The sequence below is a fragment of the Haliotis rufescens genome, unplaced genomic scaffold, assembly GCF_023055435.1.
Source record: "Haliotis rufescens isolate VD_foot unplaced genomic scaffold, xgHalRufe1.0.p SCAF_6, whole genome shotgun sequence".
Classification (NCBI taxonomy): Eukaryota; Metazoa; Mollusca; class Gastropoda; order Lepetellida; family Haliotidae; genus Haliotis; species Haliotis rufescens.
The window spans coordinates 58530142-58545403 of NW_025964334.1; the positions used below are offsets into that span (position 1 = coordinate 58530142).

At 42.1% G+C, this 15262-nt stretch overlaps 1 protein-coding gene across 4 annotated transcripts in view; it reads left to right on the top strand.

Annotated features, from left to right (window-relative positions):
- The first annotated feature begins 6336 nt into the window (after nt 1-6336).
- The window catches only part of LOC124143178 (Na(+)/H(+) exchange regulatory cofactor NHE-RF2-like), a 48566-nt gene continuing 39640 nt past the window's right edge, over nt 6337-15262 (top strand). For 2 of the 4 annotated variants that reach the window (XM_046512038.2, XM_046512040.2), the window contains exon 1: nt 6339-6822. In XM_046512038.2, the coding sequence (XP_046367994.1) occupies nt 6447-6822 (376 nt within the window). In that variant the 5' untranslated portion in view covers nt 6339-6446. Of the gene's footprint in view, nt 6823-15262 lie in introns of all 4 variants that reach the window. The other 2 variants (XM_046512039.2, XM_046512041.2) reach the window with 2 other exon arrangements.

Here is a 15262-nt window from a genome sequence, read left to right on the forward strand (position 1 = left end):
GTTAAAGCGTTCGTTCGTCACGCCGAAGACCCGGGTTCGATTCCTCACATGTGTACCAAGAGTGAAGCCCATTTCTGGTGTCGCGGTGATATTGCTGGAATATTGCTAAAAGCGGCGTCACACCAGACTCACTCACTCACTCACTCACAATACACATCGGCTTTGTCCCCAGTTTTCTAAGGACGCAGTTCTCCCACGGGGCCCGTGCCTTTCCCAGGCATTATAAACATATTACAATTTACAACTGAATACGATATTGCGGATCTCGATGGGGGGTCTTGCTCAGACCTTTAACCTGACCTACGCACGTGGTGACCTTGCCGTCCAGGCATATAAAAAGGGCGTTTAGTCCCCACTCAGTCGAGCGTCACGGGCGTGTACACTGTATGGAGTTTCACAAAGAGACATTCTCCGTGCAGTACAATTCGTTCACATCTAGCACGAATTGATTGATTTTTTAAAGGGGGTTAAATCAGGTAGGGACGTCTACAAAGATCTGTCAAACGAACAGGTGTTGAGTATAGTGAGAATGTAGGCCAAGCATGTCAGACATGGTAGCAGACACACGTGTGCACATAAATGCCAGAACAACTCCTTGAATGAGTCGTGATGTTTGGAATATATACACTAAGTAGTTCGTATCGATATTAGTAGCTGTTGAAGTTGTAGAGGTAGTAGTAGAAGTCGTGGTCGTAGTAGTAGTAGTAGTAGTAGTAGTAGTAGTAGTCGTAATAGTAGTAGTCGTGGTAGTCGTAGTCGTTTTAGTGGTCGTAGTAGTAGTAGTCGTTATAGCAGTGGTAGTCGTGGTCGTAGTAGTAGTAGTGGTATTAGTAGCAGTAGTTGTGGTAGTCGTAGTAGTCGTAGTACTAGTTGTAGTCGTCGTCGTAGTAGTAGTAGTTGCCTTGCTCCAAGATGTTTGAACACACATGCATGTGCTTGACACGAAATTATACTAGTCAGGATCCAAATTAGTTGCTGCGGTAGTTGAGTTAGAAATAGTCGAAATAGTAGAAATAGGCAGATGCAGCAGTAGTAGCAGTAGTAGTAGCAGTAGTAGTAGTAGTAGTAGTAGTAGTTGACCGGGTTAGAATAGGTCTTCAGCAACCCATGTTTCCCGTAACAGGCGACTGTGCTTGTAAGATCGTGTGGTCAGACTCGCTGACTTGGTTGATGCATGTTATCGTATCCCAATTGATCGATGCTCATGATGTCAGTCACTGGATTGTCTGGTCCAATCTCGATTATTTACAGACCGCTGTCATGTAGCTGGAATATTGCTGAATGCGGCGTTAAACAACAAACAAAGAAACAAACAAATCATGTTGCTCATGCTGTCACCCACATGTCTGTCTGATTTCGTCCAGCTGGTGGAACTTGAGTGGGCCCGTGCGGCGTAAAACTAATTATACTCACAGGGGCCGTCAACATATATCAGTTCAATTTCTTCCTACAGACAGAGCCGTTTGTAAAACACTTAACATGTGAGCACGTTCATCAGGTGAGGTTAAATGGGGTTCAACGTCGCGTTCAAGATTATTGCACTTATATAGCGACGTGCATGCACGTGTATGTGAGCTGCTTGCACGAGTCCGGCCTAATGTCGGTTTCACAGTGCTAGCCCACTGAGATGCCATGCAGCAGTTTAACACGGGTACCCCACTCAGACACACTGATGGACTCCCTGCCGACCAGTCCTTGTTTTAGCCCCTTAATGCTGAGAACCAGACAGGGTAACCAGTACCATCTTTTAACGTCTTTTGGTATGACATGGCAAGGGATCGAACCCCCGACCTTCCGCTCTCCGGGCAGACGCTCTATTTACTAAACAAAATTACTGTCGGAAATGCTAGAAAACTGCTTTTTGCCTGTTAAAATCGGATATACTTTTGCACAGACTGTTGTTATTGAAATATCGAATAACTACCGATCGCCCTACCTGTGGTTTGAAGTATTTCAGTCACAAGGAGTCCTGTCGACAAGTTTACAGGAGACAAATTCGAACGTCAACAGGAAGTCCAATGATGGCAGTCTGAAACGGACTATAGAAATATGCGCACGTGACTCCGTTACAATGATAATAATGTAGTCTTCATAAAACATCTACTCCACACACAAAAATCATTTTGAGAAAATTCTAGATGTGCATCTTCTAAAATGCGTTTTTTTGTTAACATTGCTCCGATGCATGGTACATTACACTTGCATAGCCATAACCAAGGTACACGACATGGAATCTGTACTTGGAAATGCATACAAGTTCTTCACACTTTAGAGAGATAGAGGGAAACCATTTATTAATTTTAGATAGGGTGAATTACTGAACCGCCCAAGCTATGGTGTTTTCAGTTCATACCATCAAGTCTACGGTATATGATAAGAAAAAACAAACCAGGTATAGGGGTGGTCTCAAAAACAAAACTGGGGCGTAAAAGGATATAAGACAGCTTTGATTCAGGGTGATTAGGCGTATAGTGTACAAGCTTTATGAGCAGAAGGTAACCCTGACTTGGAGTAGAATTTGGAAGGAATTAAAGATGCAATGAATGTTTCCCGGACTGCACTATTGGTCTCCAAGAGATGGGATTTAGATACACTGCGCGTGGCGATGACCGAGCACTTTTCAGGTGAAAATATTCCATCCTGTCTATGAGGTCACATTATCTCCGGACCATTCACAACTATCAGGGCGTCCAGATAATTTACCTTGATGAATCATTCCACTGACTACATGTGGCTATTGGCAGATGGACAAAAAGCACCCATGGTACCATCAGGTAAAGGTAATCGTGTCATTGTTTTGCACACTGCAACCCATGATATGGGACTTGTTGATGGATGTTTTCGAGGCGAAAAAGAAAACTGGTGATTTTCATAAGGAAATAGGAGGTGATGTGTTCAAAGACTGGTTGGAACTTCAGCTATTGCCCATTTTAAACAACGCCAGTGTGATTGTCATGGATAACGCCAGTTAATATAACGTCCGGGAATCAGACACTGTCGCCCAAACCATGAGTAGCCTGAAGGCGACCATACAGGAATATATGGCATTGTCGACTACAGACCATATGAAACGAAAGTTCAACTCATGGAGAAAGTTCAGCTGAATAAGAAACCAGTAAAGTACAAGACACATGTGCTGGCGGCACAACACGGTTACGTTGTCTTACGTACGGTAGTCAGACATTGTGAGCTCAACCCTGTTGTGTCTATCTTGCCTAAAGTACAGGGTTCGTGGCAAGACATAACACAACATTCAAAAGTACAGATTCATATATACTCAACAACAAAAGTTCCCGTGGCACCAATATTTTAGTGTATTTTTCAAACAGGTAAAGTTTGGTTTTCAGTATTGTAGTACATGTATGGAATCAAGTCACAAAAACGCAACTGCTACAGAAAAGCATGCATTCCATGCAAAAGTTGACTTTTATGCAAGCCCCATGCATTTCACTACCAAAGAATGGATATAAAAACATGAGGGTTAACGGGATTCCATATGCATTGTTCAGCATCGTTCTGACAACAACCACTCAAAAAAAACAACAAAATTACGCAATTATTCAACATTACGAAATGCCACGCCTGTCCAAAACTGAGCGTCTGCGAGCCATTGGTATGCTTGAAGCAGGGTGGGGTCAACGTGATGTTGCAAGACAATTAACGTCCACAGAAACACCATTTGGTGTTTATGGCAACGTTGGCAACAGACGAATGCAGTCAGAGACCATCCTCGGAGTGGCAGGCCACGCGTAACCAATAATCGACAAGACAACTGGATTCGAACAACACACCTACGAAATCGATTCCAGCCAGCAACAGTGACTGCAAGAAGCATCCCTGGCCTTCGACGAATATCTCAGATGTGCAGGGATTGTCGCCAAAAGACCCGCCAGACGTCCCATTTTGACAGGAAACCACCGTCAAGCACGTCTACAGTGGTGCAGACAGCGTCTACGCTGGACGGCCATGCAGTGGGGACAAGTTCTATTCACTGACGAGTCTCGTTTTTCACCTCAGCCACAGCGATGGACGAATTCGGGTGTCCCGACGTCGAGGTGATCGTTACGTCAATCATTGTGTCAAGGAAGAAGATCGGTTGGGGGTGGCAGCGTTATGGCATGGGGTGGGATTACAGTAAGACAGAGGACCCGTTTGATAGTGGTAGAGGGAAATCTCAATGGACAGCGCTACCGCGACGAGATCATCGGCCCTGTTGTTCTACCGTTTTAGCGTCGTCATGGCCCAGGCATTACCTTTCAACATGACAACGCCCAGCCTCACATTGCTCAACTTGTTCAGGATTCTCTTCAACAAAACAATGTGAATGTCATCCCCTGGCCGGCTCGCTCCCCTGATCTCTCACCAATCGAGCACATGTGGGATGAGATGGATCGGCGCCTTCGACGTCAACCACGTGTTCCACAGACACTCCAGGAACTTCGAAACATGCTCCAGCAGATATGGACAGATATCCCACAGGACTTTGTGCGACGCCTGGTCCATTCCATGAGACGAAGATGTGTTGCTTGCATCGCAACCAGAGGTGGACACACACGCTATTGATTTGTAAATTGACATTTTGGCATGTTCATGTTTTTTTTATAAAATCACGCATTTTCTGAAGTCAGTATGGTAAATTAAACCATTTGAACACTTACAGGAGTCTTTTATCTGTTGCAAACCGAAATTGTTTCAGATTTGGTAAAAAACGTAACCTTGCACTAAATCTTATTCAATGTCACAGGAACTTTTGTTATTCAGTATACGTCATCAGCGGAGATAAATGCTACCTCAAGAAACCATCTGTAGAACAACAAATACTTCTGGATTCCAAAACCGCAACCTTCTAATACTCATCCCGTTTCATAGCTCTTAACTAGTCCATCATGTTTCCAAGCAAATATAATGCAGTACATATCCTAAATTGCTACCTCATCAAAGCATGTCAATTAAGTACAATAACAGCAATATTTTGAGACCACCCCCAACTCGGTGACATTTGCACCTGGGAGAATGCACGGGACTGTGTGAGGTCATCACCTCGGGACAGGTGTTAGGTTATTACCTCAAGTTATAGGCCATTTCATACATGCATGACAACACGAATATATTCTAAGTTTATCATCATTTTACCCGTAAAAGTACATTTTAAGGGTAATCACAGTGTCAGTTGGGACAGGCTAGATGAGGGCGATTCGCGTTATTTTGATATATGCTCTCTTTATAAAATGAAGCTAGAAAAGAAGTTTTCTAGCATTTCCGACAGTACTTTTTTTTTTTAGAGTACTGAAGCAGCCTACCCCACTCAGACTCAGTATACCGACTTTGAACCGACCAGTCCTTGTTAAGTCCCTTATTGCCGAGCGCCCGGGAGGGCAACAACAAGTACAATCTTTTAACGTTTTTTGGTATGACGAGGCTGGGGATCGACCCCCGACCTTCCGCTCTGCGGGCAGACGCTCTATCCACTGGAAACTGAGTAGGTCTCTTTCAGTACAAGAGACTTCAGCTACTGAAGTGGGCAGCTGGGTAGCCTAGTGATTAAAGCATGTGTAGGTCACGGAAGCATCTCATTCACTGAACCCAAGGGGATTCCAGGTAAGAATCTAACAGGTCACCATCAACCTATATTTGCAAAAAGCGACTAACGGAACCAGGTGGTCAGACTTGCTGGCTTGGTTGATGCATGTCATCGTATCCCAGTTGGATCGATGCTCATGACGTCAATCACTGGATTGTCTGGTCCAGGATCGATATTTACAGATCGTCGTCATATACCTGGAATATTGCTGAGTGCGGCGTTAAGCAACAAACAAACAAAATGTTGTGAAACTCGACTGCTTTCATTAAACATGCAGAGTACAATGTTCAGCGTGACCCAACAAACGTACAACAGCAAAATGACAGCAGGCAGTGACATGCCAAGCCGCCTGTCTTCACACAGTAGGCGAGTCCTCGGTGGGAAAATATTTAAGATATCTAATCCTCACGGCGTTTTCACGTTTGAAGTACGGCATTAACCGGGCGTGTAGTGTCTTCAATGCGTGACACCTACTCATATGGGCTACAGGAATGTAATACGCAGCCAGTGAAATGGGTGTGGAATAAACTCGTTATACCACCTTGTTGATAATACGCATTATGAAATTGACATGCTATTGACCCGTATAACACAGGCCGTGATAACTGGTGTATTTTCTTTCTGCTTCGGTTAGCCTTTCTTTCATATACATCATTCTAAACTTCGTAAAGACGAAACTAGCAAAAGTTGAATGGTCAAACTGTGACACCCCTTGGACGGGGCACGGAGGCGCACGTGACCTAAGTTGATTGGTTGTTGACATCATGTGACTTTGCACGAGCGACGCCATATTGCCGAGCTATCAATTGGCAGACGACGGGACAGGTGGTTGGCAAACAAATCTCACGATCACAAGTTAGGCAAGATGAGTCTGAACGGCACGGATACCCACCTGAAACCTCGCCTGTGTCATCTCTTAAAATGGCCCGATTTTAATGGATACGGCTTCAATCTCCATGCGGAGAAAGGTAAAGCCGGACAATATATCGGGAAAGTTGACGACGGATCGCCAGCTCGGGCTGCAGGTTTGAAAGACGGTGACAGGATCGTGGAGGTGAATGGCGTAAATATCGGCAATGAGAATCACCAGCAGGTTGTTAGCCGAGTGAAGGCTGGAGGGGAAGAGACACGCCTGCTTGTGGTGGATAACGAAACAGATCAGCATTATAAAGATGAAAGAAAAGTCGTTCGGGGTGACCTCCCCGAAGTGGTTACCATCCACAGCCCGTCTCACGATACAGGTGAGTGAGCGTTAATGTGTCATCTGTAGTATCTACCTGCCAGGTAATCTAAGTAATTAGGCCCCCAGAAAACGCCCCAGAAAAGAAAGTTGTTCTGATTACGTATTACCTTCAAGATCTATATGGTATTGACTAGAGGGAGTTTGTTTATTTCGATTACGTTTGAACAGCCGCCAGGTATCGATAAGGGATCGCTGTGCGCCGCTGTGTACATTGTTCGTTGTGATATATGGACCAGGGCTAGCCCACTGAACGGGGCTGGCGCTTTGCATTACTTTATGGCTGTCAGATCGACAGAGATTTGACAGGAGCAGAACTTGTTCTAAAACTTGAACGCCAGCACTTTAGTAGATGTCAAAATAACTTTTGCAAATGCCCTATATTATTTGTATGATTTCAATCTACAGTCGTTTTTAGAAATGTTACGGTGAATGAAGGCATACACCCTATATCTGACTGACCGCATGGAATCTGTGCCCCTCCCCCTTTTAGAGACTAAAGGATTTGACCTGTTAGCCGAAGTTGGTGGGCGTTTAGAGCTAGAGTGACAATCGGGGAGCAATGCTGGAATGGTTGCTTTTCTTGTTGGGATACATGTGTGAACACACTCCTATTTCCAAGTACAATTAACTTGGAATTTGTTTATCCCCCAGGGACGAAACATGAAAGGGTTTAAAGTGAACCCACTACGACACCACATGGCCCTCAGTCAGGTTCCAGGTAGACCTGTGGGCTAAAACATTAGCTGTATAGAATATCCTTCATGTGTACTTATGTAAAAAAGGTGTGTTTTCTTGCAACTGAGAAATTAGCACAAGATTTGACGAAGATAGTACAAACGTTTTTATAGGTAATGGAATAGTTGCAGTGTAGTATTCACTTTGTGTGGACTAAGCTCTATAAACAGTACATATCATGTGATTATTCAACAGTGAACAATAAGTGATGGTGTGCATATGTATACATTGTAACTATCATTATGATGAATGTAGCATTTTCTTCTAAAATGCTTAGTTGATAAGCATGATTAACAACATTGCATAATGGGATGCAACACTGCATATTACAATGTTAGGCTATAGCCACTTCTTTTTCTAGACATGGTTGATATTGATAAAAAATAATTCAACATTGTTTCTTTTTATGAACACACTGCTACTCATTACAACACTGTCATAAAGTCTATTAGGTTACAGCTATGTTGATGTTAAAATACTTTCTCATTATCATTTCTTTCCTGTATTTTCCTGATTATTATAAGGAGGTTTTATAGCCTGAACTTACCTTGGACTGAAACAATATTGAATGTATCTCCAGCAGACTGTTGACAGTGAGTAGTAAGCCAGACTGGTGTGTAGTTAATGGTCAATCAGGTGTTAGATTACAACATGTTTGCACTTGCTGAGGGAACATCACACCTCAGCACCCAGATAAACTGCAGTCTTGTCTACATGATCGTATTATTAGCAGCAACAGATATTTATTTCATATCCTGATCCTGCACTTACCTTACTATTAACTAAGCAAACATTTTAATCAGGTCAATCCCCTTGATATAAGAGGATCACTGAGCTTGATGTAACATGCTTTGATTGCATCAAATGACTGATTATTCATAGCCGATTAACTTTGTTTTGTTAATTTCTTACTCCTTGCTGAAGTCAGTGTGGGTAATAGGGGTGTTTTTCATTCATGCATCCCTGTAACAAATACATCTTGGCAGCCAGGGAACTACAGAGTTAAGCGTGAGGTAACAGTGTAAAACTTCACGTTAAAGTACAGTTTTTTGTTTTGCAAGACAATATAAAGACAGTGTTCACACACATTGCTGGTAGATAAAGGCTAGTTTGTAAGATTTTCGTGCAAAAAGTTATAATATAATAGAGTGGTAATCATTTTGTGTTCTTATTAGAATAAGCCATGATGCATTGACCATGTGGTATAAAAATTAATTTTTACTTAAAATGAAAGGAGGGTTGATCTTAAAGTGTTTCTTGTGAGTAAGCAGATATGCAATACTTACCATACTTACTTGATGCAGTAATTCAATACTTACCATACTTACTTGATGCAGTAATTCAATACTTACCATATTTACTTGATGCAGTAATTCAATACTAACCATACTTACTTGATGCAGTAATTCAATACTTACCATATTTACTTGATGCATTTTGGCTGGGTTTCATTTCACTTTTTTTATGAAGAAACAAACTACTATCTTGGTGTCAAGTCGCAATCTTTCTATTGAAATATTTACTACGGCATAAATGTATCTTTAAAGCCCGAGTATGATTACATTGGTTCCTCATTGAAGGGATATGTGGGTCAGTCCTGGCATTCTGTGTGTAGGTCGTTGTGATTGTACATATTTAATTAATGAATATTCAGACACATGAATTAAGTTCCTTAGAGATTATATAGTGAAGTATGTTGTTACATATTACAAAATAAATCCACCCGATCATGTTTAAATTTACATTTGTTATTGGGCTTCCCAGGACTTCTAAACAAGAAGTAAGCATAATTTCTGACTTGCTCATGATAGATAAGATATTTATTGTGTAGTATTCCATCAGGAAATGGTGGCAATAGTCTACAAACTGCAAATATATGAACAGGAAGTACAAAACATGCAGGCACATTCTACATATACATGAGGTATGTTGTAACATGGTTATACCATGGCATGTTTGTTTGTTGTTTAATGCCGCACTCAGCAATATTCCAGCTATATGACGGCAGTCTGTAAATAATCAAGTATGGACCAGACATAACAGTGATTGCCATCATGAGCATCAATCCACGCAATTGGGATACGATGACATGCATCAACCAAGTCAGCGAGCATGACCACCCAATCCCGTTGGTCGCCTGTTATGACAAGCATAGTCACTTTTAACAGCAACCATGGGTTGCTGAAGACCTATTCTTCCCCGGATCTTCACTGGTTACTACAGCATGTCAGCATGGTGCGGGATGAAAGCCGAAATGATGCATGTCTTAGACGTTTACCACTTTACTGAAACCCACGAGCACAGGTATGGTGCTGAGAAACCTAGAAACATAATCGGGCGAACCAGGATACAAACCCACTATCATAGGTTTCTTGCATGCCCAAGGGATGCAACTCTGCACAGCAAATTGTGGTGCCTTAGACGACCGGGCCACCCATGCCCCCACCTCAACAGATGGTTTCTGCTTTCCCTGAATGTTCATTCATGTTTTTTTTATGAAGCAATGCAACAGTTGATAAAAAGCTTGCGTCAAAGTAATTATTTTTTCCAAAAGGGTAAAATAGCAAACACAGGACAGTGGCTGTAAGAATGTACATGGTATTGATGGATTTATTACAGGAGAGAATTACAAAAATATATTTTTGAACAAAGAATTTTAAAAACGTCTGCTCCATACTTTCAATACAAAATTGCTAAATAAATAATCAAGTTTCAACTGCTGGAGTGTTGACATGTAAATGTCGACAGGCTGTCGCATGCAATGTATGGCTCTTAGTATGGAGATTTGTACTGCTGTAAATCAACAATTATCAACACAAGTATATTGTATGTGCCAGAAACAGACACTACCAGATTTATTTTTTCACTGCACATGTTTTTGGACACTCTGTCAAATAAAAACATTAGCTTATCTCCTCCTAATGTCTCACTGTCCTTCTTGTCCAGGTCTTCAGTTTTTTAGCCTGTACGACATGGTAAAGTGAAACCTGGTCAAACGTATTAACTTGATGCGTCATATGAGATGATATCACTTGATGGGGCCTGATCCGCAAATGGCCACAGTCTTAACATGCTTAAGCCTATAGTAAACTAATGAGGTTAGGACAGTTGTAATTCTGTTTTAAACTATAGACTGGAGGTTGTGAAAGTCATTTATTTACTTCATGTATTGGGCACTAGTAGAATCCTTATGCATTAAGGTACTTTGTTCTCTTATTTTTACAATATCAATATAGCCAATACTCATTCGTTTACAGATTTAGATGGTAAGTATGTGTTCATTACAGAATTCAGAAATTACAGACCTGGGGGATAATCTAGTCTTCACTCAAAGTGGGTAATAAAAGCGATAAGCTCTCATTTTGTTGCAGCCGGTGAATAAAAGATAATATTATACTGCTTATGGGCACTGACATGCCTAACCCTGTGCTGAAAGCCACTGATATCACCAGATAAGCTGTATCTCACCAATATTTCCCCCACCATACTGTAAACTGTGATATAAAATGATTTATCCAGTGACACATTGGAGTTTATGACTACCTCACTAACCTGTTGTCTATCTCCCAAAGAGTATATAGCTTATCATGCTACCCAGTATACACAGATAACTGTTGCTGGGGACGCCTGCTGGCTGCAATCTTCAAGGCTACACTGTTCCAATTCCACAGGGTTATGGCTTAATTTTTAAGGCTAGCATTTCATATGGATAATACGAAAATATACTTGCTCGGACCTGTTGGAGGAAAGTGTACGAAGTGAAATTTTCCTTACCATGCTTATAAGCATGATTAAAGTAACTGTTCTAACCTTATCGTTGCTTATGGCTAGATGCCTCTTTAAAGGAGTGTGTATCATTTCTTGTGAATCATTTTCTCAACTTTAGTTTTGGTTGGTTGGCCCAGTACTCAGTGTCATTGGAGGTGCCAGATGATTAGTTAAATGTTTAACACATGCCGTCCACAATATTCCAGCTATGTGACAAGAACCTATAAATAATCCAGTCTGCACCAGACAGCCCAGTGGTTGATATCATGAACAGCATTTCATGCTATCATAGTTCAGTGACGTGCAATCAACCGACTCTGACCACTTGATCCACTGAATAGCCTCTTAGGACAACCATAGGTTGCTGGGAACCAATTCTAACCCCATGGGAATTGAAGCTCCAGAATCTTGGAATCATACCTGATAGTGCATCTACTCTAACATACCTCCATTAAACTAAATGTGTACTACTACTTAGGCAACTAGTGTTAAGTCCCACTCATATTATGACGTCATGGATTGTCAGGTTTTATGGAGTTCATACATCATTACATGTCATATGGTCCTGAGTGAAGAGGGGCGGTGGTGTAGCCTAGTTGTGTGGTGCTCATTCTTCGTGTCCCCTACCATCCAGGCTGTAATATTCCCAAAAGCTTCATAAACTCATTTTGAGCAGCATCATCTTGAAATCTAGGTGTCTAAGTTAATAGCCCAGGAAATGGATGTGGTGGTTAAAATCTGGCTTGTCTTGCCTTTCAGTTGAATCCATTCGTTGATACTAGAGCAGTGAAGGGCATGTGGTATTGGTCGTAAACAACTCGGTGGAATGTGATATAACAGTTATACCATCCCTCAGGACATCTAGTTTGTAATGCGTCATTCTGGTGAAAACAGACATTGTATTATGTTCTAAGATACTATGTGTTTGAAGTCTGATTTTTATTGCTCTCAGGTGATGAATAGGAGTAATTATCATGCTTATTCTAGGTTTGTCCCTTTTTAGGGTCAATTGCCCATGGTCTGAGCAGGAATGTGATATGAGGTATAATTCCCGAGTAGTTACCACCATAATAGTGCAGCTGTAACAGGAAGTTGCGATGTAATCATGAATACTTTTAAGTCTTTTTTTTACATATTCCATGGTAAGCACAGTATTTATTTCCTTTCAAGGGCATTGACTGCGATTGAACATGTTTGACAATAACAGAAAGAAACTGATAAGGAAAGGCAAAGTTGCATGGCAATTATCATGACTACAGCAGAACGGGGAAAGAGAGAAAAAAGGAGAGCCAGAGAGAAAGTTAAAAGATGAGAGCCAGGAAGCTCGAAACTAGTAACTGATACCAGAGATTACTCTTGGGTTTTAGCCCTACACTTCTTAAAAGAATATGAAGTCCAGAAATAGTGATATTGCTGGAATATTGCTAAAAGCGGCGTAAAACCATACTCACTCACTCTCACTCACTCACACTCACTCACTCACTCACTCACTGTTAACCCTGAAGCAGGTAGGGATTTTTGTTGGGTGATATAGCACGGAGAATTGTTTGATATAGGGACAGGAACATGTTCTATATGGATGCTCATACGTCTTAGAACAAAGTGTATTTTGGATACAAATGAGTCGTAATGTACTTGCTAGAGATGTTGAATTTCAGTCCTTTTTACATTTGACTATGAAATGTGTTGTGCTGTATTGATATTAATGTTTTAACTTTTGATATGTTCCCTATAGGACATAGCACATCAATGTTTTCATCAGTTAATTAATTAACATGCACTGTCACCGTGTCACGGTGGACAGTCCTTACTGTGTCCACCAATCAACATGCTTGAGCTTCTGACACAGCCAATACCTACCATCATGTGCTGTCATCATGTCAGCGGCAGGGCATCAATGGTGTGATCTGTGCCTTATCTGTTCGAAATGCTTGAGCCCCTGACAACCATCATCTCTAGGGGTAGCCTAGTGGTTAATGCATTCGCACGTCACACCAAAGACCCTGGTTCGATTCCCCATATGGGTACAATGTGTGAAGTCCATTTCTGTGGTCCCCTGCCGTGATATTGCTGGAATATTGCTAAAAGTGGCATAAAACACTACTCACTAACTCACTCAACTGCTATACTCACTGACTACCAAACTAATGCAATGTATCAGGTTAGATGAGATGTACTATTTGGTATGTGGTTTTGTGTACAGTATTGTGTCAAAAGTCAGATGAAGTTGAGCACTGTTGGTGGCAGAGAGTTGTTGACGTTGGTGACGTCAGCTTGACTCCTTAGAGTTTCTAGGGCTAAGGCCCTGTCCCACACTGAAGCTCATGAACACATGTGGTGTCTCCTTAGGCAAGAGCAGTGAGAGGGTACCCGGTAGGATTAGATAGAAAGGTTTGACCGTTTACCCTCTAAACAGCTTGGTTTGTATACTCCACAGGGAGCTGAGAATGAAATCGAGGGCACACTGACCCATTGACCGGGATAGTAATGGAGTGCCTTGAGCATCCCTTATGGTGTGGATTTGGCTCATTTATGATAAATATGCACAATATTATTACTATGAAGCAGGCATTGAGTCCCTTTACATCTGAGAGTGTGAGTAGGACTAGATTGGCATTGTTTTATCAAGTGTATGATCTGTGGGAGAGACCAACTGTTGGCATGACTTCAGTTGAAGGTGGCCATACTGTGAATGGAGACAAGCACATGGTGTGTGAACTTGGCCACGGAGGGGTGTGTGTGTTTGGGGTTCGTCACATGGTGGATGGAGACGAGTACATGTTGTGTGGACTCTGCCAATGAGTGGTGTATGTGTTTGGGTTTCTTGAACTCCTGATCTCGGAAGAAGAACCTGTTGTACCCTAGCTTCTGCTGTGTTTGGAATAGCTTTTAGGTAAACTTGTCAAGGCACATCGTTGTTGTTGTCCCACACCAGACAGGCTCGGTCAACACTTGTAATCTTCCACGCTCCTAAATCTATGGCTAGCTGTGTTTTGTGGATCTTGTATTTGCTTCCTAATATCTGGAGGTGGGACAAAGGTGATTCACATGGGATGTGGGTAATCTTCTTGGGCTGGTGATGATTGAAGAGGAGGGCTTCTTTCACAGCCGTAGTGGCTTGACGTTGTCCGGGTCTATTGTGTGTATACTTGACATGTGGTGTCACGACTTGACATTGTCCGGGTCTATTGTGTGTATACTTGACATGTGGTGTCATGGCTTGACATTGTCCGGGTCTATTGTGTGTATACTTGACATGTGGTGTCATGGCTTGACGTTGTCCGGGTCTATTGTGTGTATACTAGACATGTGGTGTCATGGCTTGACATTGTCCAGGTCTATTGTGTGTATACTTGACATGTGGTGTCATGACTTGACATTGTCCGGGTCTATTGTGTGTATACTTGACATGTGGTGTCATGGCTTGACGTTGTCCGGGTCTATTGTGTGTGTACTAAACATGTGGTGTCATGACTTGACATTGTCCGGGTCTATTGTGTGTATACTAAACATGTGGTGTCATGACTTGACGTTGTCTGGGTCTATTGTGTGTATACTTGACATTGTCCGGGTCCAAGTGGGTATACTTGACATGTGGTGTCATGGCTTGACGTTGTCCGGGTCTATTGTGTGTATACTTGACATGTGGTGTCATGGCTTGACATTGTCCGGGTCTATTGTGTGTATACTTGACATGTGGTGTCATGACTTGACGTTGTCCGGGTCTATTGTGTGTATACTAGACATGTGGTGTCATGGCTTGACATTGTCCCGGTCTATTGTGTGTATACTTGACATGTGGTGTCATGACTTGACATTGTCCGGGTCTATTGTGTGTGTACTAGACATGTGGTGTCATGACTTGACATTGTCCGGGTCTATTGTGTGTGTACTAAACATGTGGTGTCATGGCTTGACGTTGTCCGGGTCTATTG